This window comes from Panthera uncia (genome assembly GCF_023721935.1).
Source record: "Panthera uncia isolate 11264 chromosome C1 unlocalized genomic scaffold, Puncia_PCG_1.0 HiC_scaffold_3, whole genome shotgun sequence".
NCBI lineage: Eukaryota > Metazoa > Chordata > Mammalia > Carnivora > Felidae > Panthera > Panthera uncia.
The window spans coordinates 60,434,270-60,459,213 of record NW_026057584.1 but is presented as its reverse complement, the minus strand read 5'-3'; the positions used below and the strand labels follow the sequence as shown (position 1 = coordinate 60,459,213).

Genomic DNA, 24,944 nt, shown 5'->3' with positions numbered 1-24,944 from the left:
TCTAGCTCCAAATGAGATCATGTTATCTCCAAATGTTTTGCCTATCCAGCCAACAGATCAACATATTAAGGTCTCACTTGACTGGAGTAAGTTGGAGAGTAGTAATTCCTTTACAATTTGCCAAACTTTAACCCATATAGCAGGTTACTTGTAAAGCAGACTTTACAAAGAGTTTTCACACAACCCTAGATTTCTATCGAGTACAAGGGGGAAAAAGAAGGTTAACTTAAAATTTAATGACACTAATGAGTAAAAAAACCAAATAGTCTAAATGATACAAATTACCTGTTTAAATGATTTAAGTTCAAAAACAGATCTTTTGATATTTTATATGTCCAGAAGATTTTCCAGAGGTTATAAAGAAAAATTCTGATCTCCTGTAACTAGAAGGCTGGTTACTTTTTAAAAAGTACACAGTGTATCAAGATCAAGGATTTTCTTTTTAAGTATGCACACCAAAACCAAGTAATATATTTAGAAGCATTACTTTTTAAGCCAAAAATCTGCTATTATCAAATCTTCCAGGTAATTTTGCTTTCACTTAAAAACATTTATTAAGTACCAGTCGTGTGCTGGACATTATGCCTGATACCAGGGATGCAAGATCACAAAAACATAGTTCCTACCCCAAATAACTCAGAGACGGTGGCATGCTGGACACTGAAACCAGGGTCTAAAAACAAATTCTAATCCCTGTGCCATTAACTAGTTGCGATTTCTTGAGTCTTCTCTGAGTCTCTTCTCTAATAAGAAGATACAGAAACATTAACGGTCTTGACATAAGGAAAAAATGAGATCCTGAACACCAAAGTTCTTGGAAATTGTAAAACTAATAACACATAATGAAATACCGTAGTTACTCTAAAATGCTTAGAAACACAGAAAAGCAAAGGATCCAAATTTCCCTCCTTGCTTATTTAATTATTCTGCTTTTGCCCAAACATGAAGGAGTTAATGTTCTACCTCCTCATCTTTCTCCAAACCAAGGTTTCCTTGGGGTTGGCTCCCACTGTTGTTGGGTTTACCAAATCAGTCCTAACTGGTCTAGCCAGCTTCATCTCTGCTCATCCAACATGTGGCTGTAATAGGAGTCAAAACAGACTGCTGCTCCAAGACTTTGTTCCAACTGAGATGAACTGACATTTTCAGATCTTAACATCCTTCCAATTTCAGTAACTCTCACATGACAATGCCACAAAGTTCAGTAACTACAGAGATCATGTAAAGCATTTCCCATACAGAAAAGTGAATTACAGGAACAATGGAAGAGCTGAGCTTCTGAAGCTAATCCTCTTGCTGTCCTTCACTTACATGGCTCTTACTCCTAACAGAAACCAAATTTAGTCAGGAACCAGGAACGTATGCCCTTTCACTACACAAGCACTCTGCATAATGAGCAGACCACAACAAACCCTGTTACAATAGTACAATGTGGAATTTATCTATTATAAATTAATATTCTAATAAGAAAAAATAATTCTAACACACATGGCCACTTTTTTAAAGATTTTAATTAGTGATGCAATTTTTTCCGATATTTACTAAAATCAACTACACACGCATTAGGAAAAGGCAATTTTATACATCTAATTTTAACTAGCACTCTCAGGCACGTATTTCGGATACACTAGAAACAAAACCTTCTATTGGATTTTGCAAAAAAGGTTCTCAGAAGTCTGCCTTTCTAACTCAGTTTGCCTCCATGAAATATTATGTGCTTATTTTTCTTTTTGCTTTAATATATGTATTTTTACCTTCCATTATATCAAATCCTATTGTCAGCGACTAAACAATGTAATTCCTAACAGAGCAGAGAGGTATAAGCTCTTTATTAATCACTGAAATCAACTGAAGCTACCATAATAAACTACGTATACCAAAACAATCTTCCCCTCAAAGTTTCCAAAAACCTTGGAAATAAAATAATGACCCCAGAGAACTCAATAACTGAAACTAGAATGATTCTCAGGGCAGATTAAGTTGAATAATTAATTCACATTGTTCTTAAAATAAATACTTCAATCTCTTGGTCTAAGTAACCATGGGAACATACAAGGAGCATATATATTTATAAGCCTGGGCAAATCATGTCTTTGACAATCAAGGTGCAGCTCCTAGGGGGACAGAATACTTTAAGGTTGGTAAGCCTTAATTAAATACCAAGAATTTTGTCACAGAGAAAGAAGGACCTTTTTCCTGGTAAGGAGTGGAAAATATTAGAAGATTTAAGAGAAAGGGCAACCAAACGTAATGTATGAACACGTCTTGGATCATGATTTTAATAAAGCAACTCAAAAAAATGAAACCATCAGGGAAATTTCAACACTGAATGGAAATCCACATTATTAAGGAATATTTTTACATGAAATAATCAAATTATGATTTGATGGTTTTCAGAGTCGTCAAGTATCAAGTCATCATTCAGTAGCTTTTCAAGATACTAAAGTATTCATATATGCAGTGATACAATGTCTGGGAATTGCTTCAAAATAATCCAGTGCAGCTGTAATATCGAGGAAGCAAGATTAGCCAAAAGAGCTGATGAAGCTGAGTGACGGATATATGGTAATTCATTATACTATCTTCTCTAACTTTATATAGGCTTAAATTTTTCCATAATTAAAAAGGTTTTTTAAAAGGATACAGAAAAATGAGGTGATTCTATATATACTAACATACCTGTATCTCCCAAACAAAATTAACTTAGAAAGGCAAGTTGTATTCAAACATATAAAGCAAGTCTCTTCTATTTACTGTATAACCTTGAGCAAGTTACCTAACCTTTCTAGGGCTCAGTTTCTTCACCTATAAAATGAGAATGTTAATCGCTTCTCGGCCTTTTTGGCTAAGATCAAGTGTAAAATGAGAATGTTAATGGTTCCTACCTTTTAGAGTTGTTTTGAGGACTGACTATAATGATTTATATAAAATACTTAAAATAGTGCCTGAGACATAATAGTGACTTAGTAAGTTAAGCAAGAGCACAGTTCTAAAAGCCCAATAGTGGCCATAGAACTGATTTCGGTGAATGATGCTTTAGAAACTTCAGTATTATTAAGTAAAAGAGAGCTGGACAGACGGAAATGATTTTTTTTTTGAGTTATACACATAAAGAATGAATTATAAGTCTTTCTTTCAGATCTGTGTCTTGGTATTTCAGAGCTTACAGTTGGACTATTAGTCCTTCTCTGATCCAGATTGAGCAGTTGAAGGTTCCAAAGAAAACTGTTATCATCCACATATCATCCACAGTCTATCTTAGACCATGGCTATACCCCTTCTCAGAACCTACAAACTTGAAAGAAATTACTTCTTATTCTTATTTCTGAATGTGGAGATTTGTAAATATCTTCAGGTATATGTCTCAACAATATGAGTAATTAGCTGATTATATGTACATAATCATAAACACATTAATATTTTAGTCACTTTATAGGTCCAGCACAGTTACCTGGGAAAGATAAGGGACTCAGATCTTATTCACGAAAGAAAAGTCCTCATCCCATCTTAGAAGGAAAAAAAGGGACCAAGGAACTAAGCTCCATGTGTCAGGCATCATTTACAAATTACCTCATTTAATTGTTGTAACATCCCTATGTGCTAGGTGTAATAATCCCTTCTTAGGTAAGGAAACTTACTGGTATAAATACCTAAGGTCCTAGAGCAAAAAGGCATCCAGTAAGGACTCAAATCCAGATCAGACTACAAAGCTCTTGCAGGCTCAAGCTACCCTCTGCTGCCTCCTGGAAGAAAAAGAGTCAGCTGAGGCCCCACTCAAGATGTTCTAAGAATCCTATGGACAGAAAGAAATTAAATTGGAAGAATCAGTCTAATTAAAGCAGTCATCCATAAGAAAGCATAGAAACATGTAAGGAAGTTTACATTTCTTTTTTTTTTTTTTTTAAGTTTATTTATTTATTTTGAGAGAGAGAGTGCATGCGTGAGCAGGGGAGAAGGAGAGAGACAGAGAAAGGAGACCATCTCAAGCAGGTTCGGCACAGCACAGAGCCTGAGAATGGGGCTTGAACTCACGACTGTGAGATCATGACCTGAGCTGAAATCAAGAATCAGACGTTTAACCAGCTGAGCTACTCAGGTGCCCCGAAAGTTTACATTTCAATATGATCTATTTCAATATGATCTATTTAAAATGTAAATTGAGGGGCGCCTGGGTGGCGCAGTCGGTTAAGCGTCCGACTTCAGCCAGGTCACGATCTCGCGGTCCGTGAGTTCGAGCCCCGCGTCAGGCTCTGGGCTGATGGCTCGGAGCCTGGAGCCTGTTTCTGATTCTGTGTCTCCCTCTCTCTCTGCCCCTCCCCCGTTCATGCTCTGTCTCTCTCTGTCCCAAAAATAAAATAAAAAAACGTTGAAAAAAAAATTAAAAAAAAATAAACTGTAAATTGAGGGGCACCTAGATGGCTCAGTCGGTTGGGCGTCCGACTTTGGCTCAGGTCATAATCTCACAGTTCATGGGTTCGAACCCTACATCGGGCTCTGTGCTGACAGCTAGAAGCCTGGAGCCTGCTTTGGATTCTGTGTCTCCCTCTCTCCTCCTCCTCCCCCGCTCGCACTCTCTCTCTCAAAAATGAATAAACATTAAAAAAAATTTTTTTTAATGTAAATTGAGAGGCGGCTGGGTGGCTCAGGTCATGATCTCACGGTTGGGTTTGTGAGTTCAGGTCCCACATCAGGCTCTCTGCTTTTGGCACAGAGCCTGCTTGGGATCCTCTGTCTCTCACTCTCTCTGCCTCTTCCCAGCTATTTTCTTTCTTTCTTCCTCCCTCTCCTTCTCTCTCTCCCCAAAATAAACAAACATTAAAAATTTTTTTAATGTCAATTATTCCACTTCCAAGGTGAAAGACATTTGGTGGTCTCCACAACAATCTTTGAAAAAATCCAAACTCTTCCCTGCGGCCTACAAACAAGGCCCTGCTTGATATGGCTCTCCTTCAGTCTCATCTCTCACTGGCCATTCACTCCCTCACTTACTGATGCTTCGGACACACTGGCCTCCTTTCTGTTTGTCAAACATACCAAGCCCTTATCCACATCTAGGCCTTTACACATGTGAGCCCTCTGGAATTCTCTACCCACTTTATAGTCTCATCTCTAGTCCCACCTTCTCAGGGGTCTTTACTGACCACTTTCTTGAAAAGTGATGGCCTTTTCCATCATTCTATTTGTTTTCTTATTAGACTTGTCACCTTCTGAAGTTTGTTCTGTTTTGTTTTTTTAAATGTGTGGGTTTTGCTACTGTCCCAGCCCCACCCAGAATGAGTTACTTTCACTGAACTCCTCTATCTCAACTCTATAAAGGTAGAACCTAGCACAATGCCTAGCCTGGCACATGGTAGGCAATTAAAAATGATTGGTAGGAGAACATAACATGACATTTAATAACACTAATTTTCTCATCTTTTCAATTACTTTTCAATCCTTGTATCAGACTCAAGGATAAAGTCTCATTATGGTGCTAGTATGCCCTTAATGCCTAACACTTTTTTTTAATGTTTATTTATTTTTGAGACAGAGAGACAGAGTGTGAGCAGGGGAGGGGCAGAGAGAGAGGGAGACACAGAATCTGAAGCAGGCTCCAGGCTCTGAGCTGTCAGCACAGAGCCTGACGTGGGGCTTGAAGTCACCAACCATGAGATCATCACCTGAGCCAAAGTAAATGCTTAACCAACTGAGCCAGCCAGGTGCCCTGTCACCTTTTTTTTTTTTTTTTAATGAAAACTTTATACAGTTTATTGCAAATACTAATATACTAAAGATAAAGGCTATCATCTTCAATTCCTAAATTCTAAAAAACTGGTGAAAACACTTAACAGTTTAGATAAGAAAACTTTAGATCCCCTTCTGTGTGTCTCAAAGACTCTCATTGGCTTTATCCAACCCAATTTATTCTGGGAAGTCCTCTTTTAACTTCAGATTCTGAAATTTCTAAATTCTTACTTTTTTTTAAATTTTTTAATGTTTATTTTTGAGAGAGAGAGAGCACGGGCAAGAGAGAGCGCACCAGTGGGGGAGGGGCAGAAAGAGAGAGAGAGAGAGAGGGAGACACAGAATCTGAAGCAGGCTCCAGGCTCTGAGCTGTCAGCACAGAGTCCTATACAGGCCTCAAACCCACGAGCTGTGAGATCATGACCTGAGCCGAAGTCAGATGCTCAACCAACTGAGCCACCCAGGTGCCCCTATTCTTACTTTTTAAATTATTCACTTGATCAAAATCTAATACATACACATTAAGGCTTTATTTTTACTTTCCTCTAATTCTTCTATAAATGTATATGTGTAAATATACATACAACATATATGAAGTGGCTTATAGAAAACTAGAGTCATGCTATAGACACTTCTTTACATCTTATCCCACTTAATAGTACATTGGAAATCTCTAAATCAGCTGAAATAGGCCTAACTCATTCTTTTTAGTTTTGCATAATTTTCCATGGAATGGTTTTTCCATAGTTTTTCTATCACTCCTCTCTGATAACATTTGTTTCTCTTTTCTTTTTCCTACTTTTTCTTCCCTCAAGGAACAATTGTGTGTTACAACTAACAACCTTGTACATGTATATTTTTATGAGTATTTTTATTTTTCTGGGTTAAATATCCCCAAAGTAGGATTGTTTATTCAAACGGTATCTTTGTTTTAAACTATTGCCAGATTGCTTTCCAAAGAGTCTTTGTTTCCACAAATACCCCATGAAAGCACCTTTTTTCTCCACACTGGGCCTCAGTCGATGTTATCATTTGTGATACACATTCCATCCTTTTGAAAACATAGCCCTGGGGCACATGGGTAACTCAGTTAAGTGTATGACCCTTGATTTTGGCTCAGGTCGTGATCTCCTAGTTCCTGAGTTCAAGCCCCGCATTGGGCTCCTCAGTGACAGTGTGAAGTCTGGTGGGGATTCTCTCTCCTCTCTCTGCCCCTCCCCTCTTTCTCTCTCAAAATAAATAAATAAACTTAAGAAAGAAAGAAAGAAAGAAAGAAAGAAAGAAAGAAAGAAAGAAAGAGGCATCTGGGTGGCTCAGTTAAGTGTCCAACTTCAGCTCAGGTCATGATCTCAGTTCATGAATTCAAGTCCCACTCATGAGTTCAAATCCCACGGGATTCTCTCTCTCTCTGCCCCTTCCCTATGAACACACACACTCTCTCTCCCTTTGCAAAATAAACTTAAAAAGAAAAAAAAGGAAAAGATAGCCCTAATGCATATTCCAACAAGGTAGAAGGGTCTCCCGCTTAATTAATTCCCTTCTGAGCCCCAGGTTATTGCCAAAAATACATACATATGTAATATGTAAACAAATATTTATTGGTTAAAGAATATTTCTTTTGGGGTGCCTGGGTGGCTCAGTCAGTTAAGCATTTGACTTTCGGCTCAGGTCATGATCTCGTGGTTCCTGGGTTCGAGTCCCGTGTCAGGCTCTGTGCTGACAGCTCAGAGCCTGGAGACTGCTTCGTATTTTGTGTCTCCCTCTCTCTCTCTTCCCTCCCCTACTCATGCTCTGTCTCTGTCTCTCAAAAATAAATAAACATTAAAAATTATTTTAATAAAAAAGGATATTTCTTTCAATTAAAAATGAATACATTATCATAAAAACACTAAGGAAGAATCACTCTTTGCTTTACGTTAGCAGCACCTTCTTCCATTTATTCTATAAAATAAACAACACAGGGGTGCCTGGGTGGCTCAGTCAGTTAAGCATCCAACTTAGGCTCAGGTCATCATCTCATCGTTTGTGGGTTCAAGCCCTACATCTGCTGTTAGCACAGAACCCTCATCAGATCCTCTGTTCCCCTCCTCTCTGTCCTTCCCCCACTGTTTCTCTCTCTCTCAAAATAAATAAACTTTAAAAAATAAAATAAAATAACACAGAAAACGCATTTTCATAATTTTTACATGGGATATGATAATCATTGTTACATTAGGTGATAATGAGAAAAAGAACAGGTTCAAAATAATACTTGAGTTCTACACTGCAGTGTATTTTTGGTCTAACATATATAATGATACAGTCTTAACATGTGTTGCTTTTACCATACAATACATTGATAAGCAAACAACAAAAAGTCTACCAACCAAAAAAAAAAAAAAAGAGATCTTGACAAATCATTCACTTATAACAGTTTTTGATAAACCTACTTTGCCACATAGCATAGACTAACTTCTCATTTTGAAGTTCCTCACGTTTATAACAATCAGCCTGTGACAGTCCTGTTATCCTCACCTTACCTCCCTCTTCATTGCTTCTCTTGTCTCCTTTTGCTACTGTATATTTCTGATGTAGCAAAATCGGGTCAATGATAGTGTGTGGGTGAGAGGTAAAAGAAGAGAGAAATCAAGAAATGACAGTTGTAAGGGTAGTAATAGTAAAATCTTAGCTTGACAACTGGTTGTAAATTACAGCACAGTCTAACACATAAGAATTCATTTGTTGTGCTCCAACTTTATGAACTTGTAGGAATCTGGAAAAAGCAGAATCCTAGTGAATATTATTGCTCCTTTTTTTAACTAATAGAAAATATAGGTCATCAAAATTTGAGAAGCGATGAACACAGAAAAAATAAACCTATGTCCCTATACTCAAAATAATAATGCTTCACTTTTCTAAAGCCCTTTTCACATACTTTTAAACATATATATATCAGCATTTTCAAAGAGAAGTATTTTCCTGTTTACAAAAACAAATGAGTATTTGTGAATTTAGACAGTTAATGCCACAGATCTAAATTTACAAAAAACAGCTTTCAGTTGTATTCCAAAATTCAAAATTAAATCTCTCTGTAGTCTTTAAATATCTCACTGATCCAGAACTCAAGTAACCCCCAAATCCTACCAAAATCAAATTATACTAATAACATAATAATTTTAATCTTTGACCATATCCTTTTTTTTGAAACTACTTTAAACTCCCATGGGACGATTCTCCCTCGTTCTCCTCCTCCTCCTTCTTTCCACTTTAATTATGGATATCACTTATAAATCAGTCCCTTATTCCTGGTCCTGTTTCTTTTATATTTAAACTCCTCGGGGCGCCTGGGTGGCTCAGTCGGTTAAGCGTCCGACTTCAGCTCAGGTCACGATCTCACAGTCTGTGAGTTCGAGCCCCGCGTCAGGCTCTGGGCTGATGGCTCAGAGCCTGGAGCGTGCTTCCGATTCTGTGTCTCCCTCTCTCTCTGCCCCTCCCCCGTTCATGCTCTGTCTCTCTCTGTCTCAAAAATAAATAAAAACGTTAAAAAAAAAAAAATTTTTTAACTCCTAACCACAAGGATTTATCTACCATCTGTACAAATTTGTATCTCTCCACTCCTGTCAGATTTAACATATTAGGACATACTTATTTAACAATGAAACTTAAACTTCTCTCCCCCACCAATAATTCCCAAAATAGATGCCTTATCAATTAACATCCATCCAGATTCACTACTTCTTACTTTACTTCTATATTTAATACCAAACTCAATAGATTCATCCCTTACAAAGTCCCTGGTATTCTTATTCCTTCCCATTTCCCCAGCCATCAGACACTCCAGGTCATTATCTCCCACATGTATTATTTCAATAGCCTCTTAGCTGATCCCCCTACCTACTTCCAACCTCTCCACACTTTATCCAACATACACAAAGAGATGTCAGAATTTACCACTTCAATTTGCCCACTCAGAAACCCATAGTGCATCCCTACTGTTTCAAATCCAAACTCATTGGCCAAATGTTCTAGGTAGTTACGGTGCAAAGGCACTTTTTTTTTTCATCACCTAAGTAACCAGATTGTTTTTTCCTTGTACTTCTAGCTTTCAAAAAATAACCCACCCCCCATTTAGAGACACCCCCCCCCAAGTGATTTAGTGTAAGGGTTAAGAATACAGGTTCTGCAGTTTGATTGGACTCCAGCCTCCACCACTTAAGAACTAAATGACATTAACCAAGTCATTTAACTTCATCTATTTAACGGGGACTCCAACCCTACCTCCTAAGGTTGTTATGAAAATTAATGTAATACCCTTAAAGCACTAGGCCAATGCCCAGGACACCGGCGAATGATCAATAAATGTTAGCCACTGTCATTATTATTACAGCCACTTTTATCCAGGCAAGCCGATTGCTCTACCAGAGGCTATGTATTTGACTTCATTATTCTTGACTCCCTCAACTGCAATCTGTTAGAGGTGGAATGGGTTGAGAAAGGAGCTAGTCACATGTCAATTACCATCCAAATCTTGGCTTAGTCCTCTCCTTCGATTATTCAACTGATGCCTACTGCTAAACTAAATACAAGTGCACACATGGCACACAGCAAATAGTCCTTAGTAAATATTTCTTGGGCTGATATGTTAAATGCTAACGAAATACTGTAGTTAGTATATATTTTTTGCCTATTTTCTCTAAAATATTAATAAACCGTATGCTTCTAAAATAAAACTGCTCCTAAACAGTGTCCTATAGCTTCAAGTAGCTACAGTTTGAAGTACTCAAAACAGGAATAAAAAAATCTAATATGTTACTTAGTAACTGTCCTCAAATAGATTCAACTAACTATATTCTATCTTTCTAGCTGGTGAAGGTAAGTATCTGTGATGTCTTATCTATCAATTAATTCTTGGGTCAGTGCTTTATAACTAGTACTAAATGCACTGTTATTAATTCCACAATTTTTCAATATAAAAATAAAACAAGGGCATCATCAAAATAATGTGCAAAAAGATAATGATAGGGGGCACCTGGCTGGCCCGGTCGGTAGAGCATGAAACTCCTGATTTCGGGATTGTAGGTCGAGTGTAAACATTACTTAAAAATAAAATATTTTTAAAAAATGATAAGATTTTAAAATTGTCAAAAAGCTAAGCATAAATAGTCCCAGTTCTTTCCTTGTATTCTTATCCTCCCTCTCCCAAAAAACCAAACCCATGCAGAAGCACAGATTTTTTTTCCATAGGATTTTTAAAGCTGAAAGGACCTCAATTCCCATTTCCCAACATCCCACTGAGTTCCACATGAGAAGGTGAAGCCCAGAAAGGCCAGACAGATAGCTACAGATCCAACAATCAAAATGAGGCAGGAGCGGGAATTGAACCCAGTGTTCCTGACACCTAGGTCAGTGCTCTTTGCACTACATCATGAACCATTTCAACTGATTTCTTCCATGCCTACTTAATATAGAAAATAAAATTAACTGTATCACATGAACATCTCACAAAACAACTAAGTATAATCATGGTGTGGTTAACACTGACATATTTTACACTATTTTTAAGAACACTTGTGAGGAACAAAGGTTTCAAGCCAGAAACAGACCATTTCTATTATAATTACTTATGTTCTGGAAATGATCCTTCCCTTTATCAGATTTTATAAAATCTAAGATTCCAATTTTCGCTAATTTTTTTTCATGAGTTACACACGGTATGGTCATCTATGCAGCCTCCTCCCCAACAATAGCTTAAGCAATCCATGTCTCAGATAAAAATGTCATCTAGTCCAGGCTGATCAGCATATGTTAGAATCTGTTCCTAATATAGAATCATACACTTTTGGAGTTGGAAGGAACCTTGGAGATCACCTCTCATTTTACAGAGGAAACAAATACCCAGCAGGGACCTGCCCAAGGTCAAAGTTTCTATATAAGAACCCAGGTCCAGAACAGAAAGTTTTCAAAAGAAGATTTCACAGAAAAACACAATACTTAATCGAACACCTTAGCTTGTCTCCCTTTTCATCTATTTAAGTACAACTTCCTGCATGAGGAACTTCTGAAATTTAAGAAAAGAAAGCAAAACAAAAAACTAAGCCAACTTGTTTTAAGTCTACGGCCAAGTCACTGATCTTAAAAACTTAGAAGGTAGATCTTTGCAAGAATTGCAGACAGTAATATTTTATAATAAAACCCCAAAAGGCTATCTATGAATATAAGTAAGCAGAGGGAGAAAAGACACACACATTAACAATATTCTTATCTCGCTGACAAATTACATAAATGCTTATAAACAGGAAAACTATAAACTTGCAACTTCAAGAAAGAAAGAATATTAATCACCATACATAGTAATTACACAAGAGTGTCGATATGTTTTGAAGTTATATTTTGATCATAGTGCTTAAGGGAAGCTGGAAATTGTTTTTAGTCTCCTTTCACATACTTTTAAGTCATGTTAAAAAACAAAATTTTGAGGAAAATATTTTATCAAACCTTAATAAAAAGGAAAATGTGTATTCACACCTTAACAAAATAAGAGAATTACAAACTACATTGTCTACCCATGTTTTTAAGAATAAACGGGGGAAAAAAACAGAATGAAAACACAACATTCCTGAAAGTTAAGGCCTGAGAACCATTAAGCTTACACTTTTTTTTTCCCCTCAATAAAAAAAGGTGCCACACAAGCCAATTTACCTGGAGGAATATGTTTCTTAACTCATGAGGATCACCTCGCTTGGTTGTTTGCACCTGTAAGGAAAAAAAGAAAAAAGAAAAAGCCAGTTAATGCTTTACTAGAGACCATATCATCTCTTCAGATTAGAGTTCACAAATGCTAACAAATCAATGCTCTTATCTTTTATAGGGGCATTTCGTTTAAAACAAACCAAAAGTATTAACACTGATAACACCTGTCAAATTGGAGATCTATGGCTACAGAGTGGAAGTACAGGTGTGAAGAGCTTAATATACAGCAAATCTACCAGATTTCCTCTGGACTGGAAATGGAAGGCAGTGAGGATCAATCTCTTATTTTATTCCACATCCACTAGCAACACAATAGCAACCACCCACCTCCAAATCAAAAGGCCAGGAAGAACAGGGCAACAGAAAAGTTAAAACACCCAAATCAATCGCCTGGCCTAGCAGCTTTTCTCCCCCATGGAAAGCAATCCAGAATATAATTATCTCTGCGCCCCTGTCTTTCGCCACCCAACCTAAAATACGAAAGCTGCTACATTTCCAAATACTTTCGACATCTTGCCACCAGCAGCACAAATGCCAACCACTGCCCCCAGCCCCACCGAAGCCCCAAATAACTCCAATTCCTCACCCCCTCCCCCACTGCAATACACAGATGCCTTAGGTTATCCCCGGCTTTACATGCCACTTCCTCCCACTCCCTTTCTGATGGCCTCCAACTCCGGGCTCACAATTTCACGCACCTAAGGTAGGGCACTACTCTTCCTTCACCGACCTGGTCTTCACAAGCCCCTCCAACTCATAATCCCTCCTACTTCCCCTCCCCCAGCCGGGCATCCTCTCCCTCCGGTCCAAGCCCCCACACAGCTCTCCCACCCGCAAGCTGGAGCCCCAGGATACGCTATCTAAGAACCAGGCAACGAAGGAAATGGTAAGAGGTGAGGGGCTGGGGGCAAGGTCCCCGGGATGTCTCTTATGCAATAAAGGCAGCAGCAGAGAGTCGGGAGTCACCTTGACCGCCATGCTGTGCTCGGAAGCCGGGGACGAGCGAGTGAGCGAGCAGGGCCGAGCTGTCAGGGCGCGCGCGCGCCGCCTCCCCGGCCGCGCCCGCCCACCCGCTCGCCGGCGCCGCGCGCGTCCCTATGCAAATGAGCCCGGGGCGGGGCGGGAAAAGGGCCCTGAATCCCCGCCAGAAAGGGAGCTGGTCCCGGCCGGCGACCTGTCTCGCTGGGGAGGGGAATAATCCTCCCATAGGCTAGACTGGAGTGCCAGCCCTGGGATTCCGATGCGTCGCGTGGTTGCCTACTGCTCAGTCGCCGCCTGGAAAGTCCCAGGTTTCTTAAGGCCTCTTAATGGGTGTGGCTTTGGGCACCGACTTCAGCCAAAGTCGTTTAATCCTGAGACTTAAAGGAACGCTTGGGGCCCAGACTGAGTAAGATTTCGAAAAGATCAGATGACATGCCCCATTAACGATACTAATAAATGAATTAATGACAACTAATGGCAAATATTGACAATGAAAAGGATTGGGGACCATGCACTCTGGGCAAAACCTAAGGAAATATAACTTGAGAAATCTGCCCCTAAATTGGCATCGGATGAATATGCTTAATATATTTGTAATTCTTGTACTACTATAAAGCTTTATTAGTAGACTCACTCCACACTCCTAATCATCCAAATCCTTTGTGCAATGAGGTGGGGCACAAATGCATACAGAAAAACAATCCAGGGGCGCCTGGGTGGCTCAGTCGGTTAAGCGTCCGACTTCGGCTCAGGTCACGATCTCACTGACGGTGGGTTCGAGCCCCGAGTCGGGCTCTGTGCTGACTGCTCAGAGCCTGGAGCCTGTTTCGGATTCCGTGTCTCCCTCTCTCTCTCTGACCCTCCCCCATTCATGCTCTGTCTCTCTCTGTCTCAAAAATAAATAAATGTTAAAAAAAAAAAATTAAAAAAATCCATCTGTCCATGGACAGGACTGGTACTGAATTCTGGCCCAAGTCACCGGTACACAAAGATTGCCGGCTCTGCCTAAGTAGTAGCTCTACCCGGAACCAAAATAATGTCTCTAAAACTGAGTTCCGCCACTATGACTATATTGAGGTATTGAGCCACATAATGATTCACTCAACATTTACTGGGCATCTATTACATGCCAGACATAGTCCTGCTTGTAAAAAATACAAAAACAAATAGCATTTTGTCCCTAACTTCTAGGATCTTACAGATGGTTAATGCTTGCCCAAACCCCAACCTTAAGTATATTTTATTTGTGACTACAAGCATACTTGCTGTTTTTTTTTAAAGTTAACAACATAAGATTTATTTTATTTTTTTATTTTTTTATTTTTTAATATATGAAATTTACTGTCAAATTGGTTTCCATACAACACCCAGTGCTCATCCCAAAAGGTGCCCTCCTCAATACCCATCACCCACCCTGCCCTCCCTCCCACCCCCCATCAACCCTCAGTTTGTTCTCAGTTTTTAACAGTCTCTAACATAAGATTTATTTTAATATCACTTAGCTCTATGATCCCATCCCTCTCCACCCTCTTTCACATTTCCAATGTTGAATCTAACAGGAGGCTTCCCTTTTCTCCAGTCTCACTAATCATGTTTGTATTAAGTATCCAAGTTAATAGAAATGAGGAAAGAGGAATGGAGAATGTAAATTGTTGATAAGGAATGCTACATTACTAGTACTCCTATAATGAGCTTTTCTGCTGCAGTTGACATAACTGTTTACCACCATTCTTTCTTCAACTTGTTCAAAGTTCTTTTAAGAATGTTGTTGGACATAAGGATTTACAGATTCATATTTTGTTCTTCTACACCCTTATGCCCCTGATACTTTGCTCTCTCGTTTCATGAAATTTCTCTAAGTAGGATTCTTAAGATTTTTTTTTATATTACTTTACAAGGGAAGAATGTTTAGTAGGCCAAAGTTCCTTAGTTTGAATAAAAGTACTTAAGGGAAAGGAAGACATTTATTTAAAATAAAAGTATTGGGGCACCTGGGTGGCTCAGTCAGCTAAGCAACCAACTCTTGATTTTGGCTCAGGTCATGATCTCATGGTTTGTGAGTTCAAGACCCTAGAGGACTCTGCACTGAGAGTGTGGAGCCTGCTTGGGATTCTCTCTCTCCCTCTCTCTCTACCCCTCCCCAGCTTGCACTGACATGTGCACTCTCTCAAAATAAATAAATACACATTTAAAATAAATAAATAAACAAAAGAATTATTTCCTATTGGAATACATTGTTGGCCAAATCTATATAGTTGGAGTGAAAATTTAGGGTCAGACTGGCCACTCCTACAGAGGAAGACATCACATTTAAACAGAGCCCACTACAACAATTCATAGGTATAAGCACCAAGCCACAACGAAAATTTTCTCAAATAAAAATAGCCAACCTTTTAAAAAAATTATACATGTGTATATATATATATCTATATATCTATATATATGCATATATATACATATATATGCATATATATAGATATATAGATATATATATATACATACATATATATATATGCCTTAAAAAATAGCTGATTTTTGAGTAAGTCCAAGAGCTTCACTGGTGCCAATCTAGTTACAATGGAAATGATGTAATAATTTAAAACTAAATTAGGGTGCTACACAGAGAAAATAGAAAAGCTCAGCTACCCGAAATAAATATGGATTTTGCTAAATTTTTTATCCATCCATATAATAAACAATAAAATGGACAAAGGTATTAAAACTATCTACTTTAAGGAAATTAAGTATTTAAAGGAATACAAAAGCCCATGAGTTAGAGTTCCTACGCTGAAGAACTTTCCAACCTATCATTCTGTTATAATGATTGGCTCAGTCAGTTAAGCATCCGACTTCAGCTCAGGTCATGATTTCACAGTCTGTGAGTTCGAGCCCCACGTTGGGCCCTGTGCTGACAGCTCAGAGCCTGGAGCTTGCTTCAAATTCTGTGTCTCCCTCTCTCTCTGCCCCTCCCTGTTCACGCTCTGTCTCTCTCTGTCTCAAAAATAAATAAACACTAAAAAAAAATTTTTTTTTAATTAAAACTTACTTTTGCTTCAATTGCAAATGACAAGGATTTAGGGAAAGCTTAGTCAATGGGGTATCAAAAGACAAACCTGTCAAATAAGATTCACAATATATTTGGGAAAAGGTAGTAGAAATAGTTCAAAACTTTTCACAGTTTTTTAAAATTATTTGCCAATATAGTAATTTATAACTCTTTCCTTAAATTGCAAATGACATTTGTAAACATGAAATAATTTTAAAACTATGGAACAGGTTGAAAACTTGATCATTAAAAGTCTATAGAGAATGACATTTAGAAAGCACAGTTGGCAGTTAAAGGCCAAGAAACTGTTGCAAATATATTTATGTTTATATATTGTCATTAATAGTCACTTTTTAGAATTGGTTTCATAAGAGATTCAGTATGTAGCTTGACTGAGCTGGGAATTTAAATATGCTTGTGAAGTTGTGGCCCATGAAAATAATATATACCCCAGATGTAAAACCAAAATATGGGTTTACTAGACAAACCTGCAGAAACATGTTTCTAACTCCCAAACAGCTTACATTATATTAATTTGAAACCAGCCAATCACTTTGTGGGTAAAAGTTAGAATTATACTAATGTCTAGTGCCCTAATAAGCTAAAATATAATAATTAAAACAAGAGACAATTTCCAATGAGCCTGTTCTGCCACAACTCTTGGCCCTCCTTCCATCTTTAATAACATACTATTTCTGTTTATCTTTTAGCCTCCTCTGATTATTTTACTGACATGAATACATTTTTGTTCTTGTTTCCATATCCCACATAGCTACTAGGAGTGTCATCTTGCAAGAAGTAAATCCAGGTGGTATATGAACACTTAGTAGAGCATTAGGATATCACTGACTAATTAAACCAGGAGTGAAGCTCTTCACTGGTTAAAAGTACATACGGCATCATTATGATGAAGAATAAGCGGCATTTTACGCCTGCCATCAAGATGAAACTCACTTAAAATATCTGAAATAGGGGCATCTGGGTGGCTCAGTTAGTTAAGTGTCCGACTCTTGGTTTCCACTCAGGTCATGAGCTCATGGATCTTGAGTTCCAGACCTGCATGGGGCTCTGTGCTGACAGTGTGAAGCCTGCTTGGGACTCTCTCTCTTTCTCCCTCTCTCTCTGCCCATCCCCTGCTTGTGCTCTCTGTCTCTCTCAAAATAAATAAGTAAACTTAAAAAAATAAAATAAAATATTTGAAATAAATAGTATGATTTGACTTTGGCACACATACACAAAGGATGTTTGAACATCTGGAACTAGAATATAAAATGGTTCCTTTTATTTTACTGAAATATTACAAAGCTTTCAATTTTATTTTATTTATTTCCTTTTAAATTTTTATTTTTAAGTAATCTCTACACCCAACATGGGGCTCGAACTCACAACCCCAAGATCAAGAGTCACATGCTCCACTGACTGAGCCAGCCACGTACCCTCAAAACTTACAGTTTTATAAGATGTGCTTTTAACTCCTTCTTTGCTAAGAGTCTATATGGGGAAATGGCAAGGGGTAGACTAGAGAGACATATGAAGGGTTGAGTGTCCAAGTTTGAGAAAATTGTGTTCTAGATGGTAGGCTGAACTCAAAATCAATCAATCAGAAATTATTAGTTCAACCCAAACCACTCATAGACTCTAGATAAATGAGACACTTTAGGATTCCTCCATACTATACAAATATACTCTCTGTATGCACATTTTCTCTAGTTTAAATAAAATTTTTTTTTTGGTGGAGAGGGCAGAGTGGGATACCAAAAATCAGGTGAAATAGTTGTACTTCTGGAGTTACATCTTCCTAAACTGTTCTTCCTCACAATCTGACTCTGAGTCCTATAAATTATGCAATGAGGATGAGTAGTCTTATTTTTGGACCACAGTCTTCTTTATTCCTTTGTGGAGACAATAACAGACAGTTTTCTTTTCAATGGATTTTGGAAGGAATTCACAGAATGACCTTCTGTAGAGGTTTAAGTCTGTGAGGGCCCTATCACTATATTAGTCATGTGAAAGCTAATATTTAGTGGAAAACCTTATGATCAGATGGAGGATTGAACTAGGTGAACTTTAATGGTTTGGTTTTTTTAACACTCTAATGTCATGATTAAGAGTGAGCCAAATTTTAGCTAATAAAAACTTATTGAGTGCCTTGTGTTTACACTAAATTCACTGTTGCAACTATAGGAAATAAGAAAAATAAATAGCATGATCCCCATTTGACCATGGCAACTGCTATTATTCATTTTTTTGATGAAGAAAGCTGAATGATACCAAAACCTTCTGCATGTGGCAAAGGCCAAGGCAGCTGTAGGTGATAATGGGGTATTGCCACATATTCCCACTCCAATCAGAAGTATGTAATTGGGACAACAAACATCTTGCCAGGTTCGTGAGCCACTTACCTCTCTCTACCCTATCCCTGGAGATTTACCTGGATCTCGTTTTTGCCTCCCTTCTATTTATTTTTTTTTAAATTTTTTTTAACGTTTATTTTTATTTTTGAGACAGAGAGAGACACAGCATGAACGGGGGAGGGGCAGAGAGAGAGGGAGACACAGAATCGGAAGCAGGCTCCAGGCTCCGAGCCATCAGCCCAGAGCCCTACGCGGGGCTCGAACTCACAGACCGCGAGATCGTGACCCGAGCTGAAGTCGGACGCTCAACCGACTGAGCCACCCAGGCGCCCCACCTCCCTTCTATTTAGAGGTCAATAAGGAAGGATGCTAGGGATCTGGTCCAAAGTAAAGAAAAAAATTTCACTTTAAAAATTGTGCCAGGTGGGGCGCCTGGGTGGCTCAGGTCATGATCTCACGGCTGGCCACATCAGGCTCAGTGCTGATAGCTCAGAGGCTAGAGCCTCCTTTGGATTCTGTGTCCCCCTCTCTTTCTGCCCTTCCTCTGTTCATGCTCTGTCTCTCTGTCTCTTAGAAATAAATCAACGTTAAAAAAAAATTATAAAAATTGTGCCAGGAGAAAAGCAAAAGCTTCATATATCCAAAGTAACTTGAAAAATAACAAAGTCAGAGGCACCTGGGTGGCTCAGTTAGTTAAGCATTCCACTCTTGATTTCAGCTCAGGTCATGATTACAGGGTCGTGAGTTTGAGCACTGCACCAGGCTCCATGATGAGCATGGAGCCTGCGTGGGATTCTCTCTCTTCCTCTCCCTCTGCCACTTCCCTGCTCATGCTCTCTCTCTCTCTTAAAATAAATAAACATTTAAAGAAAAAAAAGAAAAAAAAAACAACAAAGTTAGGGGACTCACACTACCTGACTTCAATTTACTGTAAAGCTAAGGAAATCAGTACAGTGTGGTACTGGCTGACATAAGGATTGATAAATAGATCAATAGAACAAATTAGAGAGCCCAGAAATGGATCCAAAATTATAAAGTCATCTGATTTCTTTTTCTTTCAATGTTCATTTATTTTTGAGAGAGAAAGAGAGAGAGAGCCTGCAATCAGGGGAGGGGCAGGGGCAGGGAGAGAGGGAAACATGGAATCCAAAGCAGGGTCCAGGCTCTGAGCTGTTAGCACAGAGCCCGACACAGGGCTTAAACTCATGAACCAGGAGATCATGACCTGAGCCAAAGTTAGAGACTTAACCAACTGAGCCACCAAGGCGCCCCTAAACTCATCTGATTTCAAAGGTACTAAAACAATTCAGTGGGGCAAAGAGTCTTTTCAACAAGTAACTCTAGAATAACCAGAAATTTATATGGGAAAATAAACTTCAACCTCTACTTCAAACATGCACCAAGACTGATTTGAGATAAATAACAGACCTAAATACAAAAGCTAAAATCATAAAGCTTTAAGCAGAAAACATAAAAGAATATCTTAGTGACTCAAAGGTAGGTAAAGGATGTTTATTCAAGACATTAAAAAGCAATAACCATAAATTAAGAAATTATGTTGCACTAAAATTAAAATTTGTACTCATCAGGGGCACCTGGGTGGCTCAGCTGTTAAGTGTCTGACTTCTGCTCAGGTCATGATCTTGCAGTTCGTGGGTTCGAGCTCTGCATCGGGCTGCTGTCAGTGCAGAGCCTGTTTCAGATCCTCTGTCCCCCTCTCTCTGCCCCTCCTTCCCTCTCTCTCTCTTTCTCTCAAAAATAAACATTTTTTTAAAAATTTGTACTTATCAGGGGTGCCGGGGTGGCTCAGTAGGTTAAGCATCTGACTTTGGCTCAGGTCATGATCTCGCAGTTTGTGGGTTCTAGCCCCGTGTCGGGCTCTGTGCTGAGAGCTCAGAGTCTGGAGCCTGCTTTGGATTCTGTGTGTGTGTGTGTGTGTGTGTGTGTGTGTGTGTGTGTTTGTCTGCCTCTCCCCTACTCACACTCTGTCTCTCTCTCTCTCTCTCAAAAATAAACATTAAAAAACAATTTTTTTAAATTTGTACTCATCAAACAACAGCATTAAGAAAATGAATAGGCAAGCCACAGTCTCTGGGAGAAAAGTCAGCAAAACATATATACAACAAAGGACTGATATTCCAGTATATAAAGATTCCTGGGGTGCCTGGGTGGCTCAGGTGGTTGAGCATCCAGGTTATGATCTCATGGTTCGTGAATTTGAGCACTGAGTCAGGCGCTGCTCTGGGCAGAGCCTGCTTGGGATTCTCTCTTTGTCTTTCTCTCTGCCCTTCCCCTACTCATGTTCTCTCCCTCTCTCTCCTCTGTCTCTCTCTCAAAATAAATAAATAAACTTAAAAAAAAAAAAAAGAGCTCCTAAAACTCAATGATGAAGAAACAACTTAGTTTAAAAACGGGCAAAAGACAAAAGACTTGAACAAATACTTCACAAAAGATAATGTACAAATGGCCAATAAGCACATGAAAAACTGCACATGATTAGCCATCAGGGAAATGCAAATTAAATCACAGTAAAAAGATAGCACTACACACCCACTAGAATGGCTAAAATTAAAAAGACTGAAAACAGATGCTGGCAAGGATGTGGAGCAACCAGAGCTCTCATGCACTGTAGTGGGAGTATAAAATGGTATAATCACTTTGGGAAAAGATCTAGCAGATTCTATAAAACTAAACATACACCTACACTATGACCCAGCAATTCTACCTTTTGGTATTTACCCAAGAGAAGTGAAAATATATGTGGACAAAAAAACTTGTACAAGACTGTTCATGGCTACTTTATTCATAAAATCCAAAATCTGGAAATAGTCCAGGTATCTATCAATAGGAGAATGGATAAACTATGGTATATCTACAGAATGTAATACTATTCAGGAATAAAAGATAGAGCAAATTATTGATACACACAACATGGATGAGTCTTAAAAGTATCATGCTAAGTGAAAGAATTAGTGCAAAAAAACATATGCTGGGGATGACTGGGTGGCTCAATTGGTTAAGCATCTGACTCTTGATTTTGGCTCACGTCATGATCTCACAGTTCGTGAGTTTGAGCCCTATGTCAGGCTCTGTGCTAACAGCATGGAGCCTGCTTGGGATTCTCCCTTTCCCTCTTTCTCTCTCTCTGCCCCTTGCCCACTTATGTTCTCTCTCTCTCTCTCTCTCTCTCTCTCTCAAAATAAATAAACTTTTCAAAAAAAGATTTTTAAAAGGTGTACACTGTATGATTACATTTATGTGAAGTTCTAGAACAAATAAAACTAATCTATGGGGGAAAAGAAAACAGAACCATGTTTTCTGGAGGAGAGGAATCGAAGGCACTATCTGGATGATGGTAATAGTCTATGTCTTGCTAAGAGTTTAGATTACAGGTATATGTATTTTCCAAAACTTAGGGAATGTACACTTAAGGTTTCATTGTGTGTAAATTTCCTCAAAAGGCAAACTATCTGTGAATATTGAATTCTAGCTAATGAAGTATTTAGGGGGAAAAGTAATAGTATCTTAAATTTACTTTGAAATGCATAAAAGAAATAAGATTGAAGACTGGATAGAGAGAGACAGGTGAACAGATGGACAGATGGATGGATGAATGGATGGCGAAGGAAGGGGAGAGAGAGAGAGAAAGAGAGATGTGACACCTCACTGAGGGGCATATGGGAATTCATTGTAAAACTTTCAATTTTCCCATATATTTGAAATTTCTCAAAATAAAACTTTCTGGGAAACTGTACTGGGTCTTTGTGTTACTAAAGATGGCTACTCAGGTACATGATTCTATCGTTTGGCTAGAAATTGTAATGGGACTTGTTTTTTAAACATCGTTAGGCCTCTGTGCCTTGTTGGAGAGTAGGGAATAGAAACTGAAACTTCTTGACAAATAATGTATCTCTATTATGGACAGGGGAATCTGAAAACTACGTTGAATTGAGAGAAAAAAAAATGTTCTCCTTAATGTGGATTCAGACAGTAATTACATGGAAGTTGTGTTTGTGTGTATGTGTTTCTTTGGTCTAATGCTTACCCACGGGAAAACTGGAGGAAGTATATGGAAGTTTATTTGTATAACATACTGACAGAAATCTTGGAAATTACCAGCCTATACTGAAACTGTCCTGCTTAAGTGTACCTACAATATAAATCTAGACTGAGAAACTCAAGACTTTGGTAGGAAATACTCAGTAATGGGTCACTGTGTCCTTGGATTGCCCTGTCGGGAGAAGGATGAAATCCTAGAGAGTTTCCAAAAAGGGGAAAGAAGATTTGTAGCAGCAGACCTACAGAAAGGACTCACTGAGGAAGAAAGGGCCACAACCCTCAAGACAAGGAATCCAGGAACTGGGGTATGCACAGGAAAAACTTCTGAAGAATTACTATAAAGAAATGGTGTAATATTGACCAGTATCAAATTGTACTGATCAGACAAATAATCAGGAAGTTTAAGTTAGAAAGTCTGGAGAAACAGTATGAAACAGCTAGACTTTGGAGAGGAAGCCTTTCTGGAAAGAGACAGATCAAGGAGGAAAATTGGGCAGAATTGTGGAATGGTTGGCATTCTTTTAATCAGAAGAGGATGAAGCTGAGAACACAGAAGGAAATTGACCAAGAATTGTTGAAGGTCTCAAAGTTGTACTCTGCATATTCCTTTCCCAGTAGCCCTGACAATAGAATACCACTTTAAGGTACTGACAATATTATAAGGAAAAACTACATGAAAATGAAATAAACAGGAATTAAGAGTTGAGTCCATAAGAGGACCATAACCTCTCTGTACTGCGAAAAATGTCAGAAAGAGTAAAGAATAAACTTACACATAAAAATAGTTAATGACAGCTTGTACTTCTGAAGAAGTTTGTGGGTAATACTGATTATAGGTAATACTGACCTGCTGCTTCTTCCCTGATTCTGGTCAAGTCGGCATTGGAAGAAATCAGAGTAACACATCTCTATATGGTCTTTCCTATATTATCCTGTATTATCAACTATCACTACTTGGAAAGAAGCACAGAAACAGTCATTGTTTGCTCACCCTGTTCTTCTATCATCCCGGATGGATAGCTTACCTGGAAGGTTCAGGATAGAGATAGGTAATAAAATAGGTAGTCAGCAATTATATAATTTTAGCATCCCCAACCCTTCAACAAAGCCTTACATAAAACAAGTTTTGTGTTGATGGTAGGGAATAATATTAAGGCGCAGTAGTGGGAAGAGTGCCTTCCTCATATCACCCCTTCACAGAGATCCATGTGGCAAAAGCAACAATATCATTTCATCAAATACAGTAGGCTCAGAGTTCTAGGTGCAAAACAGAAGCCAAGTGAGTGCAATTCAAGTTACGACAAATGGTAACGGGGGCATGGATCACAGAGAAGCAAAGGCTTAGTAAAAGGTGAAAGATTTATGCGATTTGAAGAGAAACCAGAGCATGAGAAGCAAAGGCTTAGTAGCAGATGAGACAAATCTCCCTTTCCTTAAACATACTCGGGAACCTTAAAGGGGTGGTAGGGCATCTTGTCATACAGAATTCGATATGGCTATGAAGTTCTAATCCATCTCTTATTTTTTAAATTTTTTAAATATTTACTTATTTTTGAAAGAGAGAGAGAGAGACAGAGTGTGGGTGGGGGAGGGGCAGAGAGAGAGGGAGACACAGAATCTGAAGCAGGCTCCAGGTTCTGAGCTGTTTGCAGAGCCCGATGTGGGGTTTGAACTCATGAACCACGAGATCATGACCTGAGCTGGAGTCAGATGCTTAACTGACTGAGCCACCCAGGTGCCCCTCTAATCCATCTTTTAGATGCAGCATGTCTGCTACTATTGATACCTATGAGTAGGAAATAGGAAGGGAACATAATTATCCCTCTCCATAAAGATCTTACAATGTATTGGGAAAACAAAACATAGGTAAAACCATTAAGTTATAATGCATATGCTTAGCTATGTAGTAAATTTCTGCAATATAGGTTTAGAAAATGAAAAAATTGGTTCAAGCTGGATAATATACAGAAGGTTTCATAGAAACTGTAATTTACTACTTGTTCCTGACTTTACCATTTCTCTGTGTTCCTTGTGGAATATGTCTTATTCCC

General features: G+C 38.5%; 1 protein-coding gene across 2 annotated transcripts in view; it reads right to left on the bottom strand.

The window, feature by feature from the left end:
• Window positions 1-24,944, bottom strand: part of SLC25A12 (solute carrier family 25 member 12) — a 126,845-nt gene that overhangs the window by 88,488 nt on the left and 13,413 nt on the right. Inside the window, exons 1-2 of one of the 2 annotated variants that reach the window (XM_049615521.1) lie at window positions 13,420-13,516; window positions 12,403-12,456 (exon numbers count right to left, since the gene is read on the bottom strand). In XM_049615521.1, the coding sequence (XP_049471478.1) occupies window positions 12,403-12,456; window positions 13,420-13,431 (66 nt within the window). In that variant the 5' untranslated portion in view covers window positions 13,432-13,516. Of the gene's footprint in view, window positions 1-12,402; window positions 12,457-13,419; window positions 13,517-24,944 lie in introns of those variants that run through there. The other variant, XM_049615522.1, reaches the window with a different exon arrangement.